A 26,640-nucleotide genomic window follows, 5' to 3' on the forward strand; every position below is an offset into this window, starting at 1 on the left:
GATAAAATCTAACCATGTGATCACAAACAAATCAGAATACATTTGATGGACTACTATGTAGCCATTTAAGATATATGCTCTTAAGAACAATTTAGAAGTACAGAGAAATGATAATATAGAGTAAAAAAAAGGGACAAAATAAAACACCATATGTAAATCTCTGAGTTTGTGAAATAATTTGTTTTATACATTCCTGAGTTTTCAAGAATACATTCTTTTTACAGCATGAAAAAGAAAACAAAAAAGATATTTAACACAAGGCTCTAAGGTTGGTTTGACTTTCTGGTGATTTTTTTTGGTACTTTAACTTTTTTGTATTTTTTTTTAAAATATAGCTTCTAATGAGTCTTGCTTTATGATCAAACGTATTCGAACTCAGCTATTTCATCAGGTGACAACAGTGATGCTTCCACCGTCAGTGAGCAGTTTACCTAAAACGCAATTTATAAAGATCAATGGCCTGTTGAACTCAAAGAAGCCATCCCCAAAAATTGTATAAAAAGATTTATTGAAATTTATCAATGACAAACAGACATAAAACTCAAAGTTTGGCTCTTCTGAGGGGCAGGAGAAAAACTGGTGCAGATGTTCTTTTATACAGATGAAACATGGGTTAGGAAATAACACGTCACTTCTAAAGCAATCCAGAAGAGGGACACGAAAGCAAACCTGTACATTCACTAGGAATTTGCAGTCATTTCAGACTTCCACTAGGTAAGAAAATACAATTTTGCATTAGTTTTTCCGTGCTTGGGTGTATGAAAAAAACCCAGCCGACATGCAGCCACGTCTCCAGCGCTCAGGTCTGTAAAAATGTTCTAAGCACGGAAGTACACGTGGAAGAATTATCCTGTCATTTTCATAAAACAAAGCGTTCTAATATTTTACAGAACAAGATAGGACAGTTTTTTTTTTTCTTTTAAAGAGGCTGAAGTTTGAGGGTTTGTTTCTTCTAATTATAATCACCAAACCCATTTCACTTATTATTCATAAGCCTGCTGTTCTCCGCTCGAGGGCTCACAGCTCAAGAGTACCACCGAGTCCTCTTTGAAAAGCGAAGCCCACCACCATCTGTGAAGGGGAAAAAGGGATGAGAGATGGGGAATGTCCCCAAACCAGTGCCAAAATACGCCTTTAGGTTGCTATTTACAAACCAGGGCGCTGGATGCCTCTAGCAGGCCCAAGAAACACAGAAATCACATGAGCCAAAGCAAGAGTTAGCGGTGTAGCTGGTATTCAGCCCCTCCCAGGATCTGAGTGACCAGACTGAGGCCAGCATGGCTTTCAAACCAACTCTGGGGACTTGGGACATACCAGGAAATGTAAGAGAACTCCAAACCATCCTCTTTGAGAGTAAGGAACAAATGCTCACTTGGTGTGTACTCAGCTATTGCATTTACAGGGACAAAACCAGACACAAAGAAAAAGGAGGGGGAAAAATAAAGAGTGGCAGTAAAAATAGTATTTTATTCCACCCCCTCCCGCCCTCCCCCCCAGCAACCCCCAGTACACTTTTCCCCTCTCATTCCCACAGCAACGTTACAATCAGAAAAAAATAAGTTTCAGGGGACAGGATTTGGAGGAGGGGAGGGGATACGGGTAAAAACAGTCAAATCACAATAGGAATTTTTCAAAATAGGTTATTCCACTTAGTCATCGTCTTCTCCCTCATCTTCAGGTTCTCGTTTTCGCTTCTGACCCCTTTCTTCTTCTGGAAGAGTAAGGGAAAGACATTTGGATTAGCTATCCAACCCACCTCTTTAACTCAACACACCCCTAGCAAGCAGCCATATCTAGAAACCTTGCCACCTTGGAAACCAAGGCAGAGAGGCACCTGGGGCCTCAGATAGGCATCTTCTGCCCACTGCAGGCTCCTCAGAGCCCAAGCAAGCCAATGTAAACTACACATGCCAGGCTGCTATCAGCTGAGATAAAGAGGTACTGTACCGCCAAGTTCTTCCTCATCTTCCTCATCGTCGACTTCCCCGTCGTTATAACCTTCTTCATCCTCCTGGGAAAAAAAGCAATGTTAGAAATGACCTGGTCTATGGATGTTACCCAACCCCTCGGAGTCCCATGCCAAGGCCTGCCAGCTCAGGATGAACATTAAGTGGAGGTGCTGAATCTATTTTGGATCAAGGATTGTACTTGAGAATCTGCAGAAAGCTTTGAACTCCTTCCCCAGAAATTGCTCACATCAGATACAACACTGTCAAGACAACTGGAGGGGGCTGGACTCCACCCTGCAAAGAACTCCTGATGAGAAGTCCCCAGAAGTCAGGCTGCTTTCCAGCTCGCAAGCTCTTAGGAGAACAGGCTCCCTAAGCAGACTCCTGACGTGTAAAGTAGGCCACCCTTTCTTTCATCTGTCCTCAATCCAGTTTTGGCTTCAAGGGAAGACCCTGGTCAGCAAAGCCAGATTGTGTGGGCAAGTGAAACTGCACCCTACCCAGTTCTTTCACTATATTGCAAGCTTGGACCACCTGATGGGGAGGGGCAGGGAAGATAAACTCAAGGCCCCCTGAGGACATCATTCCCAACTTGCTTGAGACTGAGCCAGGAGTGTGATTTCCTTTTTCCACACAGGGCCCTTGCTCTGTGCTGTCCCTGAAGATGTTACACGCTCCCCGACTCCCTGCATGCTGGACTGCTTCTAAAGCAGGCCACAGTCTAGAAAAACTGGGTGACAGACTTCTTTCTGACAAGGGAAATATCCTTTGATAATGTCACCAAATAGTTCCCCCTCGGTTTGTTTGGTAGGACTGTTTTTGTGTGTGTATTATTGGAAGCTGGAAATGTACAGATGGTCAATGAGATTACAAAAACCAAAACAAAACCCGAATGCTGCGCCTCTTGTGACAGGAAGGGCAAGATGAACTCTCCATTAGCCAGCACTACTTACTGCCCTGTCCTAAGGAGACCTGTTTTCCTAAGTCTTTACTTTTAAAGAGCTCACAGTACTCAACAGAAGTGAGCCTAGCCTAGACCTAGGGAGAAGAGGCTTTGAACTTGCAATCCTCCTGCCTCAGTCTTCCAAACCACTGGGATTACAGGTGTGCGCCATTGCACCTGGCTTCTCACCAGCTTTTCTGGCCTTCCCCCACCTGTTCCAGGCCTAGGCCAAGCAGTAGCTGGGAGACCCTGCCTGAACAAAGTATATATGTATACGGCAGGTGGATGTCTGCATCCAAGTGAAGGAGACAGGAAGTGAGGATGATGGTAAGGGAGGGGGCAGGGGCAGGCACCTTGCCCACACTGTTATCTTGCTAGCAGCAAGAGTTGGTTTGGAATTCTAAGCAAGTCATAGAAAATGCTTCTGCTATGGAGAGCTGGAACACCAAAATACAAAACCTAGCAAACAGAGCCAAGAACTTGAAGGAGGGTGTGAATGCCTACAATAACTGGTCAGACACTCACCCCTTGTCAGACACTGTCCTCAAGCATTTTGCTTACACTTTATTTTATATTCTAAATAACCCAGTGAGAGATACATCATGATCTGTAATTTACAGACTAAGAAATAGGCTCAGGAAGGTCAGTAACTTGTCCAGGGACGCACAGCTAGTACACAATAGAGCTGGGATATATCCCCTCAGACTGCTCTCTCGCTTGTTACCTTCATAGACATTAGTTTTTGAAAAACTGGGAATCAGTAGATCCACTAGGCTAATGGCCCACTCTTGATGCACTATTTTCTTAGTGTGCAGATGAACCCTGTTCCTCTGATTTGAGACCCAGGAGTACCTTATCCTACCTTTCAGCAGTTACAAGCTGCCTAATTTTCCCTGGTACACTTTTAAGTGCTCAGTATCGTAATTAACATATGAATGCAAAACAGCAGCAAATGGGGACAGGATTCTATATTTCCAAAAGAACTAATTTTCATATAGAAAAGAGGGCCAGGGTTCCCCCAACAGGTGAGTCCCTGGCTCCAGAATCTTCTTCCCCACTCCTAATGCAACTTCCCTAGAACTACTTGCAAGTCTTATCCCCCAAAGATAGTCCAGTGAAAGGCACTCCTCCTTCCCCTGCCCGTGGGAGAGTAGCTCCCCACGAGGGCCCCTGGCTGCCCAGGCTGGTCATGGTGTTTGGCAGGACAGGCTCAGAGGCAGCACCAGGGAACCCAGGACATAGCGCCCTTGCAGTCCCGCCTCCTTACCTCCTCCTCTCCACTCACATCCTCCTCTTCCCCTTCCTCCTCTTCATATTCGTCTTCCTCATCTTCCACTATCTGAGCATCTTCATCATACTCCTCCTCTGTTCAGTTGGGATGGGAAACAAAGACAAAAGGGGTGGTGAGCTGCCACCTCCCTCGTGAGCAAGGTCTAGTGTGGGTCCCACAGCCCTCCCACCCTCTGGAGCCCAAAGCCCAAGTGCTCTCACTCACAAGAGCGCTGATATGATTAAAAACATCTCAAAGGGATCCACAAGGTTAGCCCTCCCCTCAAGTTTTATGAGAGCAAAAAGACCTCTTGTGGATGCGAAGCCAGATTGCCAGATTCAAGCACAAGTCAGAGGAAGCAAGGAGGTCGATTCATTTATAAAGATCTCCTAGGAGCTGTGTGTGGTGGCATATGCCTATAATCCCAGTGACTCAGGAGGGTGAGGCAGGAGGATCGCAAGTCAAAGCCAGCCTCAGCAACTTAGTGGGTCTCAAAATAAAGGACTGGGGATGTGGGTCAGAAATCTAGAGACAAATGACTTGTTCAAGGTCACACATGGAATCAGAGGAGGGCAGCCAAGCAGAGGTCTGGAAGCCTGGTTTTAAGACTGGACCATCCTGCTGTACACTCAGATCTCCTCTGTGTACCAAAACACCACATGCACCTCAGGAAGGAGGATGTTATTATCCACCAAGACAAATGGGGTATCTAAATACCTTATAAAATACTTCTAATATAGCAAGGAAAAATAAATCTTGTGTCTGAATTAATGGAGTGGAGACACCACACTGTACCCACAGCAGGGAAGGTGGGAAGTCAAAAGGAGGCACTCCTTTTCCCAGTCTTTCCTTCCTGAAGGTTCTGCACTGCTTGCAGCCTCCTACACACCCCAGAGCTGGCCAGCAGTGTGTGGGCTATAGCCACCAGGGGGCCCCACAGTCTCTCTGGCTGGTGATCTGGTCTCCACTTCCCGGAGAAAGAGGGTCTTCAGGCTACACCCCTCCTTCCACTATCCTCTTGCCCCCTACCTGGAAGTGTCTAGATCTGGGTTCAAACTATATATAGAGAGACAACAGAATCACAGCCCTTGTGAGGTTTCAGAAAAGGGACAAAAATTGAAGTGAAGATTCAATTTTAAAGGAATTACACAATCTCAAGACGTTCCTCTGGGGTCTGTATCCTGTTCTTTTAGGGGAAATAACCAATGAGACCTATTAGGGTCTGGGGGAGAGGGGGAAGGCAGGCCCTCTGGAAATAGACTGCCCACCCCCAGCAGCAGGTGGGGCTTCCCAGCAGCTAGCCCACCCTGCTTCAAGCCAAGGAGGAAGCCCCTGGCCTCAGGCTGAGCCCTTGCAGCCCTATGCCACCCATCCTCCTCCTCATCACCACCCACCATCCTCATCCTCCTCGTCATCGTCCAGACCCTCCACATAGCCCTCAGCATCGGAGTCGGAGGCCTCCTTGTCGTCCTGGTCATAGCCATCAAGATACGTGAGCTGTGGGAGGAGCTTGAACACGTTTTCTCGGTAGTCGTTCAGGTTGGTTACCTCACAATTGAAAAGGTCTAAGCTCTTGAGGTTCTCTAAGTTCTTCTGCAAGTGGTAAAAAAAGTTAAGAGTGAGAGCAATTTATGGGAGGTGGCATAGGTCAGGAGTGGTCACCCCAGAAAAGTTCTCATCTGGAAAATGGGTTGGACTTGAGGACCTTTAAAGCCTTATTTAATGTTAAGGCTTTTATTCTGCAATTCCAGCTGTTGCCTTAACAGAGACGGTCTTGAAATTAACCGGGGTCCTTCTTGGTACATGAACCAACAGCTTTGCCGAGCACCCCTGTGACCACAGAGACTGAGGAACTAAAAGGCAACATGAACTAACTTCTGCATCTACATGATTGTCATGGCAGTTAACATAGCACTTCACATAGAAGTGAATTCTTCCCGCAACCGCTTAGGTTGAAATTATTAGTGAGTTTTACAGGAAACGAGGCACAGACCTGTGATCTTGCACTTGCCCAAAAGGACACGAGAAAAACTGATGAAGGGTCCAGATTCTGTCCACAGTACTTAGCAGGACGTGCTTGTCAAAGCTTTGTACTAGTTTGGTCCTAAGCTCATATGAACCCTGTTGGATGGCTGAGGAAGCTAAGGGTGCTCACCTTGCATGTGAGAGCCGCATCTTCACCTCCTGCCTAACTCAAGCAGTTTGACTCAAGGTGAGCCCCTGTTGGGATGGGGGCCAGCCTAACTGGGGAGGAAATATTCACCCAGCCTCTCAGGGTGAATATTGATTCTCTAATACTTGGAACACCTGGCACCTGTGACCTGGGTCATTCTCAGCAGAGATGTCAAAGGCATCTTGACTGTGCTATGTGATGAGCCACTACCTCCCAACCAAAAGCAGTTTCCCGCACCAGGGAAGTGTAGCACTCATCACACTACTAATGGAGGGGAGCCTGCTGAAACACGGGTGTGGCCACTGGGAGGAGCATGTGTGTCCACTACATGGTGACTGAATGGCAACATTTACGAGGATTTCATTTACTCAGTCCCCAAACACACTCCAAGAAAAAAATATTCCACACTTCCAAACTCAAAAGAACTTAGAAGACTTTTCCTTTCATAGTAAAATTACAAAATCAAGACCTCCAGGCAGACCAAACTAGTTTTGCTTTCTCCCAGGAGACGAGTGGGAGCCCTGAACAGAACTGTGCTGCGGGAAGTACATTTTATTGGCTGACCCCAAGACATAGGTAAGGTCTGAGCATGGGAAAGAAATGTCAGCTTCTTATTCTGCCACCCTGGTCCATCAACTGGGGTCACTCCTTCTTGCTCAAAGAAGGGCAATATGCACAGAGCCTGAAGTACAGTCCAGGTTTCCAAAGTGAGTGGAAACTGAGGGAAAAGCTTGAGACCAGAAATCGAGGCCAGGATCCACATCCTGCCTTCACACTGACTGCCCATTCTGGCTGTGTAACCTCGGTCAGCTGTTTCAACTCTGAGCCTCAGTTCATGTGTGGACTAAGCAGCTCCTATTCTACCTAACAGCATATAATGAGAGTCCAAGAAATTATGATAAATGAAAAAAGTTCTTATACAAATACAAAGGCAGTATTCTCTGATACCAATTCCTCCCCATCTCTCAACCCAGCAGAGAGGGGAGCATTCAAATAACTTACCAGTGGCTCTATTGTGCTGAGGTCTTTAATTTTGTTGCCACTTAAATTTAGATGCGTAAGGTTCGGACACCTTTCTGCCAATACTTCCAGGCCCCCTGAGATTCTGTTATCGCTTAGTTCGAGCTAAACAGGCAGACAAAAAAGCAGAAAGGGCTTTTAAAATAAAGGTTCTCGGCTCAGGGCCTCTTGGTTCTCCCAGAACAGTGAGGAAGGGAAAAAGGGAAAGAAGTCTCAGGGGATCTGCAGGCAAGTTGGTGCAGGCACCTGGCCTCACCTTCAATTACGCTGCCTGCACACAAAGTAATCACCCCCCTCCTGCCCACCCAGCTCCCTGTACACAGGCTCCTGTGCTGTTTACCTTCTTAAGTTTGTTTAACTTTGGTAAGTTGGCGACTGAGGTGAGGCCTACGTTGATTGTACTTAGGAATTCCAGTTCTTCAAATTTGTCTGTGAGGCCTTCAATTTTGCCTTCATTCGACCGACAATTGTCCAGGACAAGTTCTTTCACCTGGAAAGGGAAGGACCACATGAATGGAAGGGGGTGGGGGGGATAAGTGGGGAAGAGTGTTAGGGAAGCCTCCTTAGAGGAGGAGGAGACGCTCCCTGGAAGCAGTCCATCATTACACAAAAAAGTCACTTCCTGATCACTGTGTTGCACAGGACAGATCTCCTCCCTGCCCCCACCTTTCTGCCTCAGCAGTACAGAGGCCACCTCCCACCTTTACCTCTCCGTATTTCTGTGACCCTCTGTTCATGGTGCCCAAGAGGCACACATATGCTCGTTCACTCTCTCCGGCTGTCACAGAGCTTGCTTATCTGGCCCCTGGCCTTATTGCTGCCCCATGGTAGGGGGCAGACCAGGGACTCCTAAGACCCCATCCCTAGACCAGTGCTGTCCAATAAAAGTTCCATGAGGCTGCAAACATTCTGTACTGCTCACCACACGTGAGCCCTGAGCATTTGCAACTAGCCCTGGCTCTGCTCTCCAGGGTGCTGCACACAGATGGGGAAGGAGGGAACGGAATGCCTCACACGGAGGATCCATCTACAATGAAAGGCTGAGGCTGGCAAAATCCCCAAGGATGTCTCTGGAAGCATCTCTGAGACCCTGCTTCCCACTCACCCTTTACCCAAATATCGGTACTAAATTCTTTATTTCTAATGAGGTAGAAATAACTGATCAAAATTCACCTCAGGAGTGGTTAAAAGGTAGACCTGGCTGAGGGTGACCTGGTCAGATAACAAGATGACCAGTAGACATGGTCAGACAACAAGGTGAGGAAGAGCAAGCAGATGTCAGGTCTGAAATGACCAGAGAGCCAGCAGGGACACCAGGGTGCCTCTAAGAGGTTACCCTTGAGTTACTCCTGCCCAGTGAATGCCACTTGCTTGGAGAACCTGGCCTTTCAGGGTTGGAAGGAATCTCCTGGCTGCACCTGGTACTTGAGAGGGTCCCTTCAGACCCAGACATAACATCCCAACCTGCTGGCTCCCTAAGGCCTACCAGGACATGATGTCCACTGAGATGCCACCTCCCTCTCTGGGACTCCCACCTAATGGCCCTGAATTTTCACCACTGGGTCACATGGCATAGGCTTGTCTCTTCTCCACAGCACTCCTGCATTTGTTGCAGGATCACTGCTGCCCCTCAGAGCCTTTGCCTCTCCTGGATAAGCAGAATGGACCCTGTCCAGGGATTCCCCATCTCGTCGGCTGGCCAACTTGTTTCAGTCTTCCAGGTAACCCTTTTATTCAGCCATCTGTGGGCCAGGTGGAAGTTTGCAGGAAAGTAGGAATGTAGCCCACATTAAGCCAGGGAGCAGAGCAGGGGACAATGGGAAACAGCTGGATGCCAGAGCCCAGCAGGGTTCTGCTGTCCTCCTGGTGGAGGACAACTGCCCTGCCCATGACAGCAGCAATTTATGGGTTCTTATAGAAGGGAAAGCCTGGAAGCAGCAGCTCTCTCCCAGAGCTAATGAGCTCTCAGCCTAGGTGCTAGTCATAAAGGCCCACCTGCCCACTGGTGTGGGAGTGGGCAAGTTCAGTCCCCAGTAGAGGCTGGATGTCAGGTCAAGCTACTTTCTCCAGTCAGTGGCAAGAGTGCCTGGGAGTAAATCCCGGGAGGCCCTCTACCCTCGGGCAGAAAATCAGGGTGGGGCCAGGAAGCCAGGCCTTAGGGGACAAGTAAATGGAGAAAGAGTAACCCCCATTTCCTCTCCAGAAGTCAGGAGGCCCCTGTCTGGTTTCCTTAGAAGGCCTGGGAATTCCTGAAGCTCCACTATGGAAAGACAAATGTGAGAAGAGACTCTGGTCTACCCTGGAGACTGCAGGCGTGGTTTTCCTGGCCTGGTCAATGGCCTCTCCCCTCACTGCCATTAGCCAAGGAGTAAAGGGCCTCAGTACTGGGTGTGTATGTGTGGGGGGGACGGGGGCGGTGCAGAGACCAGGGCACACGCCACCTAGAGATTCCACAGATACCTGGGTTTCAAAGTGTTGACCAGGCCAGTCTCCAGCTCCCAGTACCATACCCAAACTGCAGCCACTTCTCTCAGGGACACAATACAAGCCATGACACCTAATGTTTTTTTATTAACATCACTCTTCCCTCACTAGGCATCCTCCTCTATTTGTAGCCACAGTAGTACTGCCTGTCCTGAAAACCCAGGACACAGTCATGAAGAGTGTCCACTGGACCCCAGTGGTCTGTGTAGTCCACAACATGCAGAGGGGCCCCTGGAAGCTTCTTTGACATTCTTAAATGTAGGGTACACACTCTCTAGACCCCACCTTAATTCTGCAGGCCCTCCTGGCTCTGTAACTGCTTTCTCTCAGCCCCCCTCTTCTAACTGCTCCAACAGCTGCGTGGGCGCCACTTCCAGAGCTCCCCACCCTGGCTACACTTCCTTGGTCACCAAAGCATAGAACCTAACCCAGCCCTGACTCAGAGGGCTGCAAGAGGGAGCATAGATCCAGAGGGCCCTAGGATCCCACTATTTGTCTCTCTCCCAAATCACAGAGGAGGCTGCTCCCTGGGAACTTCTGAAGGGACAGGTGGGGACTCAGAATCCCCACTGTTCCTGTGTCTCCCTCCTGGCAGGGATGGGAAGTAAAAAGGCAGGGGTGGGAAGTAAAAAGGCAGGGGTGGGAAGTAAAGGTGTTCGACACTGTTTAGGGTGAGACCAAAGAGAAGAGGGAGGGGTCAGGGCCTAGATCTTGTAGTTGCTGATATCACCAAAAAGCCCAAACCATGTTATATCACACGGGTGGCAGGGGTGGGGTGGGGTGGGGTGGGGGTGAGGGAACAAGTGAGCTGCCTATGAAGTATCTCAAATGGACCAAAGAGAACAAAACAACTCCAGCCTGGCTGCTGGCCTGTGGAAGTCACACTGGTCACCCTCCTACCTGTCTCCACAGGCCAGTGTTGTAGTACCCCAGGGCAGACTGAAGTATTTCCAGGTCTCGGGCCTCTCCCTGAACTGCTCTAATTCCAATCAGCTTCCTCTGGAACTTGGCGCCTTGGCCCTAACCCTTCCACACTAGAATATCCCTTTTGCATCCGTGGTGTGTTTTGCTTTAAAAAGGAGAGGGGAGGGAAAAAAAAGCCCACTTTCCTGCCAAGTCCTGGGTGTGAGCAAAGTGCAAAGTTAAAATTAAACTGAAAATTTGTACTTTGGGTTTAGACTCTCCCAGTTCCACCGGTGATTTAAAAATATCCAAACGTGGTTACTCTTTGTAGCCCAACAACTGGAACTACTCTGCTGGTATGAGAATTTTCAACCCCACAAGACCCGCCACTTCACAGCTCAAGTGGTGATACCCAGAAAGAGCCTCACATTCACATTCTGCCCTCAAGAGATGTCCATGAAGGGGCACTGAAGATTCCCAGAGGTCAGATAGACTATCCTGGTTCTCGCATTTCTTGAAAAACTGTCTCCAAAGCACTGGCCTCAGTCATTCCCCACCAGTGGTAGCTGAAACTTCCATGATAAACACAAACATTATTACTCTAAAGGAACATCTTGTTTGTTTCAAAACTCTGAAGTCCTTTTGACCTTTCCTCTCCACTTCCAACATTGCAGCCATGGTCACTGTCACCTCAAGTTACTTCAACACTGCTTTTGCCTCCAACTGAGGTCTCTGTGACCTCGGGGACAGCTATAGTTAGGAGGCTGGAGGCCAAGGACTCCATGGGCTGACTGACCCTATCTCTGTCCCCAAAACCTTAAGCTTTTGCCTGTCAGAAAGGGGATGACATCTGTTAAATTATAAAACACAAACTCTAACCTAGAAAATATACCTTGTTTTTCAATGCCTCAGAAACATTCACGTTCCTAAACATGACCTACAAGCCCCACCCCCCCCTCCAATCCCCACCTCTCACCCTGCACTACATATCTAGTTCAAGTCCCCTCCCCAGGAAGCCTTCCTTGTATCCAGCTCTGGGCGTCCTGGGGCTCTGAGGGCAGCTGCTACATGAATCATTTAATCGTGTATTAAGCATCTGATCCTCCTAGAGGTCAGGGACTGTCCTTCTCCATAATCAGCCTAGCAGGGAGCGGACACCAGAGCAACTGCCTCACAAATGTCCTCTTTATTGTGCCAGGCACAATACTAGGTACCAGGAGGACCAAGAGAGGCAAACTGCCATGGGACCTGCAGCGTAGCCAGCGGAATAAGCACTGGATAAGCCCTACCTCTGATAAACAGCAGCAGCTTTGGGGTGTGTACTTTGTGCCCCTGAGAGGCAGGGCAGCTGTGTTTGCTCCCAACTTGACCCAGTGCTCTGTATATGGGCCTCTATAGGCCTCTCCACACAGGGTGTTCCTGCAACATTGTTGGCTGAGGGGACACAGAGACGATGGTGAGCCAAGGTCGGGGTCCTTGCCAGCAAGGTTTGGTGACTGGCAAGGAAGAGACAGTCAGCCAGTAAACAACTCCAGCCCAGGGTGCCAGGTAGCAGGACTGAGGCTGAGACAGAGTGCATGCTCCAAATGTCTCCATGAGAGAAGACAGAAAGCCAGAGGCGACCAACAGGCACCCAGAAAACCCAAGAAAGTGGATGTATGCTCACAGCCAGGACAGGCTCCATAAATCAGAGGCCCAGTGCAAAATGAAAATGTAGGTCCCTTGCTTAGAAAATCATGAAGAATTCTAAGGTAGTGACAGCAGCTCTTGCAGCACAGGTCACACAGCTGTGAAGCTGGCCCTGATTAAAATGGACAGCTTGGGCCTAAAAACAGAGCTCTCTAAAGAGCAGAACCAGAGAAAAGGAAGCTCAGAGTAAGAACTGTTCGGTATGCTTCCAGTACTTCCCGAGGCAACACGGAGATGTGGAGAGAAGGCAGGCAGGCTCTGGAGTCAGAAAGACCTGGCTCAAGCCCAGATTTTCTACTTACTAGCCCATCTCACCTCCCCGAGCTTCCAATTTTCCTCTAATGACTACAATGCCCATCACCTTGGACTGGATTAAATGAAATGAGGTACTTAGAACATTCCAGCTTGAAAAAAGCTACTTGCCTTCCCCTTTATCCACTGCCTTCTCTACTGTATGTAGTCAAGGCATAACAATAAGGGCAGGCTATAGATGCATATCACCCACCTGCCTGCAGAAATTCCTCTGGAAAACACAGGACCTCCTAACCTGTTGGGGAACCAAGGCAGCATTCTCAGAAACATACTCCTCTTGATTTTTACACCTACATATGGTTTTGTTTGGTTTCAACCTTGTCAGTCCCTGAGCAATTTAGTTTCCAGGTTCCAGTCTTTGCACAGCAGAGAAGACTCAAATCAAATTGACCCTGTGTTTTTGGTGCTCATGGGTTTTAAATAGGTCAGCTTCTAAATGGGCCATCCCCTGTTGCAGATCCCATTTCTAGCTAGAAGGCCAAATTATTTAACACAGCTATAACAGATGTGATTTTGTTGTTTTAACCATAAAATCTATAGTTTTGTTTCAGAGCAAGAATGGCAAAACCTGAAGAAAATAAGTCAGGCCTGTTGGGGTGGGGGTATTAAGGCTCTTGGAGAAAAGTTAGACATTTTGAAGCTACAAGGGCCTTAGGATCATCTAGGCCAGTGGCTTTCTAACCACACCCCACAGCAAGAAATACACTATGTACTCAGTGCACACATTTTGGGAATATAGACATATACACCTGAAACATTACTTTTTTCTATTAAAAGAACTTTGGGGACTGGGGTTGTGGCTCAGTGGTAGAGCATAAGGCACTGGGTTCAATCCTCAGCACCACATAAATATAAAATAAAGATATTGTGTCCACCTAAAACTTAAAAAAAAAAAAAAGGAACTTGGGGTGGGGAAGGTTTGGGAATGTGGCTCAGTGGTACAGCACTTGCCTGGCATGTATGAAGCCTTGGACTTGATTCCCAGCATTGCAAAACAAGACAAAAACACGACCTGGTTTGCAAAACGTTGGTTCTGCTCAGATCACTTTTTCCCAGAAGCAGCAGTGAGGTCCAGAGTTGAACCCAGTGCCCCAGAACCCATAGCCGGGTGATTTTTTCCCTTTCTTTTCTTTCTTTTTTCACTACAACACACATGGCCACCCTGGATTAGAAATTGCAGTCCCTAGTGGAAAGCCGTGGAATTAACGGATCACCCATGAAGCTTCCCAGCTTCTGCTAACAGGAGGAGGCTATTCTGCAGCCTCCATGGTAGCCAAGCTTTAGGTCTCCACACTTCTCAAAGATCTTTTCAAAATCTTAACTAGGGGCAGGGCCCCACGCTACTTTAAAAACAAACAAAAATCTCTCCAAGAAAAAAGCATCTGTGTCCCTGATTTTTTTGTTGTTGTTCCTACAATAGAGCTAGGAAGGCAGCGAGGAGCACATGGCGCAGAAAGTGGTGACGCCATCCTTATTATTTTCGGGAGCCCAGGATCGCGAGCCCAGGGCGCCGCAGCGGTAATTAAGCTGTCGGCCAGGCCGGCTCATAGGCTGAGCCGCGGCGGGGGGGAGGGCCCACATTAACATAAACCCTGTGACTCGCTCGCGCTCAGCCACCGCAGCCACCATGGCCACCGGGAACTGGAACCCGCTCCTCTCTCCTCCCCAGGGCGTGGGGAGGATTTGGCTTCGGCTTTGCCTGAGCAAAGGGAGCTGGTTCCACTGCGAAAGCTCCCTCCAGTTACAGATAGGCTGGGGCAGTATTTTGATCCCGGTAGTTGTTGGACCTCACTTTGTGCCTGTCTAGTTAAGGCACCCTTGCTGGGCCCCACCCCTACGTGGTACTTTTGTTGCTTTCCTCCCCTTAAACCTCATTTCAGCCAATCTAGATGATGCTACTTCACTGACTTGATGGGTACCACCTCCTGTGGGAAGCCTTCCCCAACTGCCCAGCCTCTGCATTTCCTGCCTAATTTAAGAGCCTGTACAGGAAAACCTTTCTAGAGTTACAGGAAAAGGGCCCAGAGGGCAATTTGGGGGCTTTGAAGAAGAGGAGGGGGCCTGGGTTCTGAATTTGCTGGGGGAGGGGGATGTAATGAGGAGACAGGGTTCAGGAACAGACAAGTGGCCTCTCCTCCCTTCCTATCTTAGGGGGGTGGTGCCAGAATACCAGATGAGGCAAGAATCCACCCAACTAGTCTGAGCAGGGATGTGTGTGTAAGTGAATAGGCCAGCAAGCAGAGAAGGAAAGGGGACAAGCAGCACTCAGGTACACTGCAAAGGATGCTTCTCAAGCAGTCTGATGACCTGCCTCTAGTCTCCTCTCTGTGCCCTGTGTGAAGTCACTACACTCTGGCTTCTGTCTGTTCTCTAGCCCATGGACAATGGAGCTTGAGTAGAGATGAGGCCACTTCTAGTTCCAAAATTCTGTGGGTCCAAATACTTTGAATCTATGAGTGTCCACTTCACATCAAACTCAGTCCCCAAAGGAGGTGATTTCAAGGGCCAACGAACCCAGAGCTGGTATCCTGGGTGATAAGTAAAAAAAAAAAAAAAAGTAGGATTCCCATGCCCCCCCATCCATTAATGCCCCCTCATAAAAACCTGGCACCCCCTCCCCAGGCAGTCAGTCTCTTCTCAGCTCTCTGTTAGCACAGTCAACAGGAATAACACTCCTTCCACCCTCCCAGGCAAATTGCCGTTGCCCACCAAGTACCTTGATAAATGCTACAAGGCCATTCTTTCTTCCTTCTCTCCAAACACAGCCTTGCTAAGGTTTCAGGTCTCAGAGTCCCTGCAGGTCCCCTGCCCAGAGGAGCTGGCTCTCGGTAATGGCTTACTGAGCGGTCACACGGAACAAGCCAGTCAGGATGGAGGAAGGGTCAAGGTGCAGGTGGGCAGGGGCCCTGCAGAACCATCCAGCTTCTAGAAAACCAACACTTTTTTCCACTTTCTGAGGCGAAGCAGCCCACTAAAACAACTCTTAAGTAAGTCAACTGCTCCAGTGACTGATCAGGTTGACACTAGCTCCAGAAACCAGTTGAGGACATTTAAGCAGAGCTGGGCTGGGCCCACTTGTGGACTATAGAAACTAACTGCTGAGGAAATCCCACTACAGACCTTGGGGCCCAGGGCCTAGGGTCTCTGCCTTGTTTAGATCGTGACTGCAAAACAGAAGTGAACTCATTTCCCCAGTTTTAGTACTCAGCTGGCAATTCCGTTATTGTTCAGCCCAGCCCAAAGTGGCTATGAAGGCACCAAGCATTCAGACTCAGAACACTTCTCACAGCCTTGCTGTGGGCATTTGCCCCATTTCTATTTGGCTTTTTTTTTCGGGGGGGGGGGTAGTGCTAGAGGTAGAACCCAGGGCCTCATACATGCCATGCAACACTCTACCACTGAGACACACACCCCCAGGCCCTCCAGTTGGCTCCTCCCCCACCCCCCCTCCACCCCTACTGGGAATTGAACACTTTTACCACTGAGTCACATTCTCAGCACTTTTCATTTTTTACTTTGAGACAGGGTCTCTTAAAATACAGAGACTGGCCTTCAACTTGCAATTCTCCTGTCTCAGCCTCTGGAATTGCTGGGATTACAGGCATGTGACCATGCCCAGCCCCAACTGGCTTTTAAAAAATGCTTCAAACTGGGCTCATTGCCACTCCTGTAATCCCAGATACTTGGGAGACTGAGGCAAGAGGATCACAAATTCAAAGCCAGCCTCAGCAACTTAGTGAGACTGTCTCAAAATTAAAAAATAAAATAAAAAGGGGCTGGGGATATGGCTCAGTGATTAAGGGCTCCTGGGTTCGATTCCTGATACCAAAAAAAAAAGCAAGCTTCAAATAACTAAAGAACCCCATCAGTGCTACCTCTAGGGACTGCTGTGCTTAATCCAGCCCTGAGCAGTTGATGAAGTTGGGTGAAAACAAGCAGTGGTTCACCCAAGGTTAGAGTGGCCACTGAAGTCAAACTCCTAGCCTAAGGCCCACATCCCAAAGTCACAGCCTCTCCTGCGAAAAAGAGTCAACACAGGAGGCAAATACAAAGGGCTACCAGGGAAGGACCCTAGGCTTGAATGCAGCCCTCCATCCAGCCTCAGCCCCCAGGGGGTTAAGAGTACAAAGAGGCAGGGAAGCCCAAATGACCTCAGAATCAAAACCTCCTTGAACTTGGCTCTTCCTTCCTCGCCACCTCTACCCCAAATGACACTAACCTCAGCAATGACAGAAGCAGAGCAAATCTCTTGACATTGAAGCCCTAGTGTCCAATCACGAATGGGAAACCGCTGATTTGGGCAGAAATGGGAACCAATCTCGCAGAACCTAAGACTGGGGCTGAAAGTTCTTTCCTCCAAGACGACAAAACAAAGTAGCCCAGGGTTTCAAATAAGAAGCAATTTAATCTTAGTTTTTTTCTCCCTCAGACAAATATAAAATGCACAACTTGCCTAAGTCTGTAAAGTCAGGGCTTATGGTAAAATATTGGTGATAGAAGTGCAAAAAATTCTGGAAGTAAATATTAGTTCCATATTTCTATTAACTGGAAGGGGAATAAGTTAAAGCAATATATTGAGGGAGAGCAAGAAAGCAATGTGGAGGTGGCGGAGAGGGAGAGACTGACACTAAGACAGTCAGGGGAAAAAAAAGGAAAGAAAGGAAAAAGTTACAGGTTTTGCCTAAATTCTAGAGTTCCACCTATTCCCCTGGGTTTTGGTGATACAACTAGATTTATTCTCTCTTTTTAATAGAATACAGATTGAGTTAATTGTTCACAGGTCTACCACTGCTTTAATCTCAAAGTGCTAAAAAACAAAACAGGAGGAGAAAAAAAAAAACTTACAATTTTTGACTCTTGAATTTTAAGAGTCTGGGAAGGGCTAGATGACTGTAGAAATGGCCCTAAATTGTCCTCATTAACAGCTCCTGAGGAGGCCTCTGCCATGGCAGCCAGGAAGGTCATCCTAGACTGTGTTGACAGAAACAAGTGGGATGGACAGGTTCCTTGGTCCAAGGTCCCAAAACACTCTGCACTGATGAGCCCAAACTTTAAATTCCGAAACTTGAAGAGCAAACTTGAAGAAGGTAACCAGGGTGGAAAGGCAATTTCAATTAAAGAACAATTGAAGGAACTAGTGATGTTTAGGTCAGAGGGTGGGGGAGACCATGACAGTTATCTTTCCCCAACTATTTGAAGGAGTGTCATGTGCAAACAGAGGTATATTTAAGTTTTCTGCATTACTCCAACAGTTCCATTAATCAATGTGCAGGATTTATAAAGAGGTAGGTTTCTGCCTAATGTAAAACCTAAGAGGGTCTTTTGATCACAGTGGCTGTCTCATGAAGAATGGGCTGTTCTGAAAACTGGTGAACTCCCTGGTCCTGTAAACATGAACCAGAGGCTGCTAAATGACTGTCTGCAAAGCATTATGCATAAACAGTGCTGGACAATTATCACATGAAATGATATTATATAATGAAGCTCTGCAAAGAGACGAGTCCTGGGTCTTTTCCCTTTAAAAAAAAATATTTCTCTTAGTTGCGGATGGACACAATAGCTTTATTTTAATAATTTTTTTTTACAGTGGTGCTGAGAATCGAACCCAGTGCTTCACTTGTGCTAGGCAAGAGCTCCACCATTGAGCTACAACCCCAGCCCCTCTTTTCACCTCTTAAACTGCTAGGATTTGATTCTCTCCTCTTAAAGCAACCTTACTTGCTTGGCCCAAAGGCTCAATTTACCCATTCAACAAGCTGTGTGGAGTAGCCATTATATGCCAGGGCACTGAGCTAGGCATTAGAGATAAAAACAAACTAGGCTTCTGCCTTCATAGGTTTATATTCTAGTGGGAAAACCAGATAATATCTGGGAAGGGGAAAGGAAGAGCCACCACACAGACTCTGAGCAGGAAGCGCACTTGACCCTATTTGGGAAGAGCTAGGAAGCCAGGTAGCTATAACAAAACTTGGGGACGGAAGGAAAGGAGACAGTAGCAAGAGACTGAGGTATGGAAAAGGGTGCTGTCTGCAACATACTCTTACACACCCACAACACATTCCACAAGCACGTGGTAGAGCAGGGAATCCATAGGCAACAGAAGACAGAATTGTTTGGACCACCACAAAGATTACCCAAGATTTCCTTTGCCTTGCCCTAAAGTGGGGGTGGGGTGGGGATGAAAGAACTGTTTCCATCCCATGCTTCTAGGTAGAAATGGGCCTAAGCTACACACTTGGGAAAATCCTATGGAAGAATGTTTTAATTTTGTGTAGGCACCTGTGAAGAGATTAGAAAATATGGTTTGGTTCCAGGCTTTACCACTTAGGAACCAGGTGTCTTTGGCCAAGACTTCACTGAAACCAGTTTCTTCATCTATAAAATGGGAAGAACCCACACCAACCCCACATCTCCATGGGACCAGATGGGTATGAAGCCACCTGGTAAGCTTGCTGTCCTGGAGGTTACCGTAATAAATTTTATGACTTTGCAATAATAAATAAATTTTAGGACTTTGCAACCCAGAGAGCAGAGACCAGGTATTATACAACACCAATTCCCCCATATTGCCTTGCACTTAGCTTTCAGTGAATGTTTGCAGAACTGAAAAGCATTAAAAATAACCTGGGACAATGTTCCGCCATTTTTCCTTCCTGTTACATGCAGCCACACTGCTCCAGAAGTCCCTCTTCACTGTATCCTTCACTTTCAGAGAAGAATCAACTGAGCCATATCAAGGCAGTATGTTCAGGGGACAAACCCCCAGAAATGGGAATGGGGACAAGGTCTGACACCTCTGGGTCAGCTCCTAGCTCAAACATCCCAAGAGTGCCAGACCAGATCAATAGAAGGGACCACAGATCTGCCTAGGACATGGCCAGGAGTATTCTGGGAAAGCCCATGAGAGCCAGGGAAATACACAGGGTACACAACATTCCTTTCCAGATTAAGATGACTTGATCTGGTCCAAAGTCCAGAAAATTAAGTAGAATAGCTAGTTCAAAGTCACTTTTGTGTTTTGTTGTTTCCCCTTTCTTTTTTTTTTTTTTTTAATTGAGGTTTTTAAATCAGAAAGTACAAGCAGATATGGAGTTAATGGTTGAGCCCAGTAAGGGCAGTGACTGTAATCTTATATTAACACATGTCTGCAAGTGATCTGTTTGGGAGGCTGAGGGAGGAGGATCATAAGTTCCAGGCCAGACTAGGCAATTTAGCAATACTCTGACTTAAAATAAAAAGGGCTGGGGATATAGCTCAGTGGCAAAGTGCGCCTGAACCCATTCTCCAGTACTGAAGTGGGGAGGGGATGAGGAGGAAGATAAACAGGAAGAGGTAGAAAGAGAGGAGGGAGAAGAGGAAGCAGCATCAGCAGAGATGATGATGACTACATACAGTTATTCCTCTGCTATCCCATTCTTTATTGGCCCAGTTAACTACTTACTGAGCCAAAGTTTGTTCATACATGGCATGCACAAGCAATACAGAATCTTTTTTCTCCTTTTACCCAACCAATATATCATACTGATCTTTACTTGTCTTTGTTTTTTCATGAAGTTCATGTAATAGGACACATAAAAACCTCCCATGTTTCTTACTTGCAACTACTGGTTGTATTCCATTGTGTGGATGTGCCACTGTTCTTCCTTCATCCAGTCCCTTATGATGGGTATTTGGGTTACTTCTATTTTTTATTATAATAAATAATTTGCAATGTAGGTAAACTGGAGCATGTCATTTTGCACTCACCCAGATTACTGAAAGAAGTGCTGAAATCAGATCGCACTTCTGATTATAGGGTGAAGTCCTAATGGGCTTACCACTGCCACCTGTGTAGATAAATAAGTCAACCTCCCTTCATTCATTAAATGCTACTCAGAACTTACTAAATACCAGGTACGACTCCAGGTTCTGGGGATACAATGATGAAGGTGTCCTTGTCTTCTGCCCCCAGAATGCCTGTCCCATCTGGGAGGGATAATCAAAGGGACCTTTATAATACACAAAGGCAGTCTGCTGGGCGTTGAAAGCTATTTGACCTCTGGGCCTGTCTCCTTGTCTCAAAATGGGGTACCTACACTTAGGGGTTTTCTAATGGATCAAAAAAGTAATGATTGCCAAGTACTAGCATGCAGGTACCAGGCAAAACTCATTTTAGGTGCTCAATAAGAGGTTCCAAACCCTCTTAAGTCTCAGAGGGGTCTTCCTTGTGGCAAGGGTAGGGAGGAGCCCTGAGTAAATCAAGCAGCATCACCATGCCCATTCATTCTACCACACATTCTTTCCTTACAGAAGGCTAGAACACACAGCTACTTCCTTTTTGAGGTAATACCTAAGCCCCTAATTGTGTCAGCCTACTTTTATTGGAAAGTGATTGACCCTTCTCCCACTTTCCAGACCAGTTCAGTATCTCTAAGGACCCTAGGGTACGTTTTTCATCTGCAGGCACAAGCCCTAGTATCTGAAGTATGTCAGAGCCATTAGGGGAACCCAGGCATTTTTTTAAGACTCTTACATAGAAAGACCTGGGCAAGCATATGGAAAGTTGATTTTACAGGGATATCTCTGAAAGTGTAAAATAATCATTTAAATGAAAAAAAAAAAAATCATTAAACCTTACATTTTGTTTACTTTTATAGGTTCCATTCCACAATAAAACATTTTTCTTTAAAAACCAGAAATTTTGGCTCAACCTGCTTCACTTTCCTAGGAAAACAAAGGTAGCAGATTTGGATGTAGACGAGAAAGAAATAGAAGTCAAGAATCTAGAGTATTTGCATATATCACCCAGTAGCTGGGAGGAGATTTGGCGATCAGAGCTAAAAGGTTCCAGATTCCATGTGTTATCTCTGGAGGCTGGAAACCTGGTTTGGCACTCCAGCATAGTTCCTCAGTACATGACTCTGGGGTAGTTACTCAACCTTTCTGAGCCTCAGCTCTCTCTCATTTGCTCAATGGGAACAATCTCACTCATCCTGCATCATTTCTATATAAATTAAATAAGAATATGTTACCTGGCACAAAGGAACAGAACAGTCAAAAACAAACAAAACACATATTGGGAAGCAGTGCCTTCATGAACTTCAACCAGAGCCCCCTTTTCACAGTCTCAAGGTGGGCTGCTACTAGATGTGAACCCATCAGCCAACCATGGCTCATCCAGCTCCTTGGAAGAGGTGGGTCAACAGCCATACGTGTGATCTCTACCTAACGATGAGGAGCTTGTCTCCCCCCCCCCCCCAAAAAAAATAAGCCCTGGGCCCGAGTTCTGCCTCACAAACTCTAGGATCAGAGGCATTGGTAAGTTCTTACCCAGCCCACCAAAGCACCTGGACCTCCAAACCAGGGCTGGAGGACAGAAAAGGTCCAAGTGAATCAAAAACGCAGTGGGTGCAGTGGCACATGTCTATAATCCCAACAGCTCGGGAGGCTGAGGCAGTAGGATCACGAGTTCAAAGCCAGCCTCAGTAAAATCAGATGCTAAGCAAGTCAATGAGACCCTGTCTCAAATAAAATACAAAATAAGGCTGGGGATGTGGCTCAGTGGTCAAGTGCCTCCAAATTCAATCCCCCCCCCGCCCAAAAAAAAGGCAGTGGGGATCCTCCAAATATCACTGTTACTTCAGAAAGGCCAAGGGGCATCCCATTCTGATATCAGAGCTGGTGGTTACCAAAATAGGGTAGTATCTCTTCCCAGGCAGGTAAAGGACGAACTCTAGGTCAGTTCTTGCCCAGAAAGCTGGTTGGTAGATACATGTGTTTAAAATGTCTACCCACTCCAACACACCCAGCCATAAATGAGAAAATAAATCTATTGTTAATAAATGCAATTTAGAAGTCCAAATTGTTTAAAGCATGAGTCCCAAGAGGATAATAAAAGACATTCTGGGATGACGAGGCAGAGGTCAGTGCCTAAGGTTGATGAGCAGAGTTCTGGCCAACTGTTACAACTTCTCCCTGTTTTGCATCCTATTAATGGTCTCATGAGTTCACATCTTAATCTTGCTGGACCTCAGCTTGCTCAATGGGAAGACGGTATTTCTAGATAGGTATTTTAAGGTTCTGGCTAACAGCAATGCAAGCCCAGCTTAGGTTACCAATACTGTTCAAATCTCAGGCCCCCAGAAGCTTTCCTGGATAGTCATATTCTGTAATCTTCATAGTACTTACCGCACCACCTTGTTTGGTGATTTATTGGATGTTTCCTCCAAAGAAGGGAGGGCCCAAGTGGGCAGCACAGGTGATGTGCTTATCTAGTTCACTGCTATATCTAGAACAGAACCCACTACACAGCAAGCATTCAATCAATGTTTGTAAACAATGAATGAAAAGAGTTAGCCAAGGCTGGGGGTCAGCCAGAAAGGTAGGATTTTAATTCTTACCTGAATTTATTATCTAGATAACTCTGATCAAGCAATGCAGCCCTCTGCAGTATTTTCCATTTGAAAAAAACTTCCCTATAACCCTAGTTTATCAGTCACTCCCTGTTCCTCATCAGGACATCCAGGTCCATAATAAGCCTCCCGTGCTAACATGACACCAAATCCAATCCAAGTCTGCTTTCTGATATGGTGGGCACCTCTCAGACCAAGAGCCACACTTCACTGGAGCCTATGGCTACTGATCAAACTTAGAGGCACATCCTCATTTCCACATGTGACTGTGTCCTGACAATGATCACACTTGCCACTAGAATTGGCACAAGGTTCCTGAGTACCCACATAGGCCAAACACTTGCAATGAATTAAGTACCCTGTAGCTTTAAGAGGACAATCAGCATTCTATTTCAGCTGCTGCTACCCCTACCCACAACAGCAGACCCAGAGGGCTCTCCTCTAGAGGAAACCTCTCTAGATTCACAGACCAGTTCTCAACCAAGACACATAAAGGCACGTCTGCAGAGCTGCAAACTAGATGGGGGCTCAGAGGAGCAGAACCGCTCATTATGGCTTCAGGCCAACCTCTGCAGACAGGCTTCATCAGGCCTACCGGAGACAGCTAGGAGGCGTCAGAGTACATACAGCCCACTCTTATAGAGTACACCCAAACTCTACAGCAAAGGGGAAACATGCAAAAGTGGAAGGAATGCCTAAGAGGCCATCCTGGCCAGTTCCTTTCCATCTACATACAACAGGCCCCTGAGCCAGAACAAACAGGCCCTTCCCACATGTAAGCAGGTGGGAAGCCTGAGAAACAACTTTGTAGTCACCAGAGCACTTCTTTGTCCCCAGCTGTGGAAGAGTAGCCCAGGGCTCCACATACCCTCAATGTGCCCTCTGGCTAGAATACAAAGAGACATTGATTGACAGGTCAAGAGAAAGGTACCACAAACACACACCCAAATGAGGTGCTACTGGAATTAGCTAAGGAGATTGCTGCTGCATGACCTGGACACCACCTGATAGGTTGGCTGAGTCCCTTTCTCCTGGTGGGTCCAGGAGGTCTTCATGGAAAAGGAACCTCTTAGAGCCCTTTGAAAGACTGGAAGTCGCAGACCCAGAGTTTGGCAGCCAGACCAGGAGTGGAGAGGCAGGAGGGCCGATGCCATAGGACAAGAGCACAGAAAGGCAAGTCAGGCAGAGGACGTGCCACCTCGAGGGAAGCCCTGGGGAAGAGGACACCAGCAGCTTGCCTAATGTTCCTCCAGCCCCACTTCAACAAAAAGCTGAGGGCTCTGTCCTCTGCCCAGGCTTCCCACTTGCTTTAAAAGCCACAACTCCTTACAACAACTGCTGGAGAAAAAGCATTACTGTTATTTACAATTTTATGAAGGTAACAACCAAGGCTCAGATCTGCCAGTAACCTCAAACTCAGCAGTCCTAGGGCACTACCCATTTTACCTGATGGCCTTCCTGCTCCATAAAAGGCCCACTGCCTCTCAAACCCTTCAGACTGAGGACGGGCCAAGTCCAACTGATTACACTTCCAGCCACAGCTTGAGGAAATAGGGGTACATGAGAGATTATAAGTGCAGTTGAGTAGACGTGTGAGGGGGAGATTCTGTGTGCCCTGTGTGGCATGGGGGGACATGCCAAGGAGTGGACTCCTGCATCCTAGCAGGTTAAACCTTGGACCTTTCTCTATTTCCTTGCTCCACTTCCTCTTCTTTTACATCAATTTAGTATAATTCTTCCTACCTGCTGTGAAGTTCTGCACCCTCCCTCCATGTGGAGGTTTCCAACTGTGCTTTAGAGTCCTCTTTTGAGCTTTCTAAAAATACACACACTGGGGTACCACCTGGAAACAGATTCAGTAGTTGGGGCAGAGCCTGGGAATCTCTTCAAATGCTTCCCTGGTGGCTCTAACGTAGAGCTGGGGTTGAAATCTGCTTTACTAACCACACACCCTTCCTTCCTCCTGTTTATCACTCCAACTCCTACATGGGAACCAGATAATATCAAGCCTGTGCAATCCATTCCTGTCATGTCCTTCTCTCACTTGTACTGAACTCAAACAATTAAATTTGCTACACAAATACTTCAGTAGAGCAGTCCATTTAAGTAGAATCCCTGCCTCATTCTGGATGCTGGTGCCCAGGCTGTGCACAGGCTATGGCTGATAAACAGGTCAGTGGAAGTGGTTCCCTCACTCTCTCTGATTCTTCCCCTCACAATCATACTGCTTTGCCTGCCAGGAAAGCCAATCATAAATGGTAAGGTGAGAGCTAGTTACATAAGGTGGGGATGAGTCCCTCCCCTAGAGGCAAGAGCCCTCTAAATTTACTATCATAGGTCCTTGCCTCCACCCTCCTGCTATCCCTCCTACACAAACTCTCATCCCCTCCAACCCTTCACATAATGTCTGCAGAAGGTAGCAGAATCCAGAAATCCAGACCTGAGCACAGCAGGGCTGGCAGGTCTCTCCCCTCCTGAGCTTCACTATGCCCCTCTCCCAACTCTCCTAGCCCAGCAGATCCTGCTGCGTCCTACTTATGCCCAGACTCAAGTAGAAAAAAGCTACCCATGTACTCTCTCAGCTCTGAGCTGGAAAGGGATTTGGGCATATTTGAATGAGGCATTTCTTAGGAAAGCAGGTTTCAATTTTCCATGAGAAGGATGTCCCAGGCTGGGAGGGGAAGGTGTAAGGCCAGTGGGAAGTCTGCGGAGTGGACGGATATCTTTGAAATAGCTGCAGCAGCAGGGAGAAAAGGAGCTGCAGCTGAATCTCAAGTGGCAACTACCCTGGATACAGTACTGGGGCTGCTCCAGATGTCTGGATGCTCCAGCTATCCCCAGATCTAGGAACAACAGCACACCGACCATTAAACTGCTCCCAGGGAAATATAACTTCCTGCAAATTTGAATCTCCAGCTTACAACCTCTTTTCCCAGGGGAACAAATGTTACCTTTTAATATAATGTGCCTGTTGATAATGTAAAAAATTTTAAATGAATGCCAACTAAGGTTTCTAGCAGAACAGACTGTAACAATAACAGCCAGCATTTCCTGAGTGCTTACAGTGTACCAGACTGTTGATCAGTATTATAACACCCTCATCTTATAGAGACAAAAAGGGAAGGTGCTACGAGTTGAAGGGACTTGCCCAAACATCCCAGGTGGAAGTGGGGGAGACAGACACCTAGGCAATATCCCCTCTACAATCCTCTGACTTGGTGCTACAAAGTGTGGGGGGCCCTCAAGAAACCTCCATAGTGAAGGGCACACTTAAGAATGGGGGACAAGAGGGGATGAACATACAGGAGGGGGTGGGGGGATATGGTTGGCTGAGGGCCACTAGCACAACCAAGAATATTGGAAGGCATCTGTCTGGTGTAGGAAGCTACAATGATTCCTTATTCTGTGACTATTTGGGGTGGAAAAGAGCTAGAAGTAAGGAGAAGAGGGGACCAAAAGATGGGCTGGTTTAAAGTAAGGGAGATTTCACAAGACTGCTATAAAAA

The 26,640-nt window shown here is 47.1% G+C and overlaps 1 protein-coding gene across 7 annotated transcripts in view; it reads right to left on the reverse strand.

Annotated features, from left to right (window-relative positions):
* Positions 1–491: 491 nt before the first annotated feature.
* The window catches only part of Anp32a (acidic nuclear phosphoprotein 32 family member A), a 33,413-nt gene continuing 7,264 nt past the window's right edge, over positions 492–26,640 (reverse strand). For 3 of the 7 annotated variants that reach the window (XM_027923975.3, XM_027923984.3, XM_027923971.3), the window contains exons 2-7: positions 7,696–7,845; positions 7,338–7,460; positions 5,557–5,755; positions 4,160–4,257; positions 1,948–2,011; positions 492–1,711 (exon numbers count right to left, since the gene is read on the reverse strand). In XM_027923975.3, the coding sequence (XP_027779776.1) occupies positions 1,650–1,711; positions 1,948–2,011; positions 4,160–4,257; positions 5,557–5,755; positions 7,338–7,460; positions 7,696–7,845 (696 nt within the window). In that variant the 3' untranslated portion in view covers positions 492–1,649. Of the gene's footprint in view, positions 1,712–1,947; positions 2,012–4,159; positions 4,258–5,556; positions 5,756–7,337; positions 7,461–7,695; positions 7,846–8,062; positions 8,444–12,936; positions 12,979–13,694; positions 13,967–26,640 lie in introns of those variants that run through there. The other 4 variants (XM_071608427.1, XM_071608429.1, XM_027923961.3 and 1 more) reach the window with 4 other exon arrangements.

The sequence above is a fragment of the Marmota flaviventris genome, chromosome 2, assembly GCF_047511675.1.
Source record: "Marmota flaviventris isolate mMarFla1 chromosome 2, mMarFla1.hap1, whole genome shotgun sequence".
Taxonomy (NCBI): Eukaryota; Metazoa; Chordata; class Mammalia; order Rodentia; family Sciuridae; genus Marmota; species Marmota flaviventris.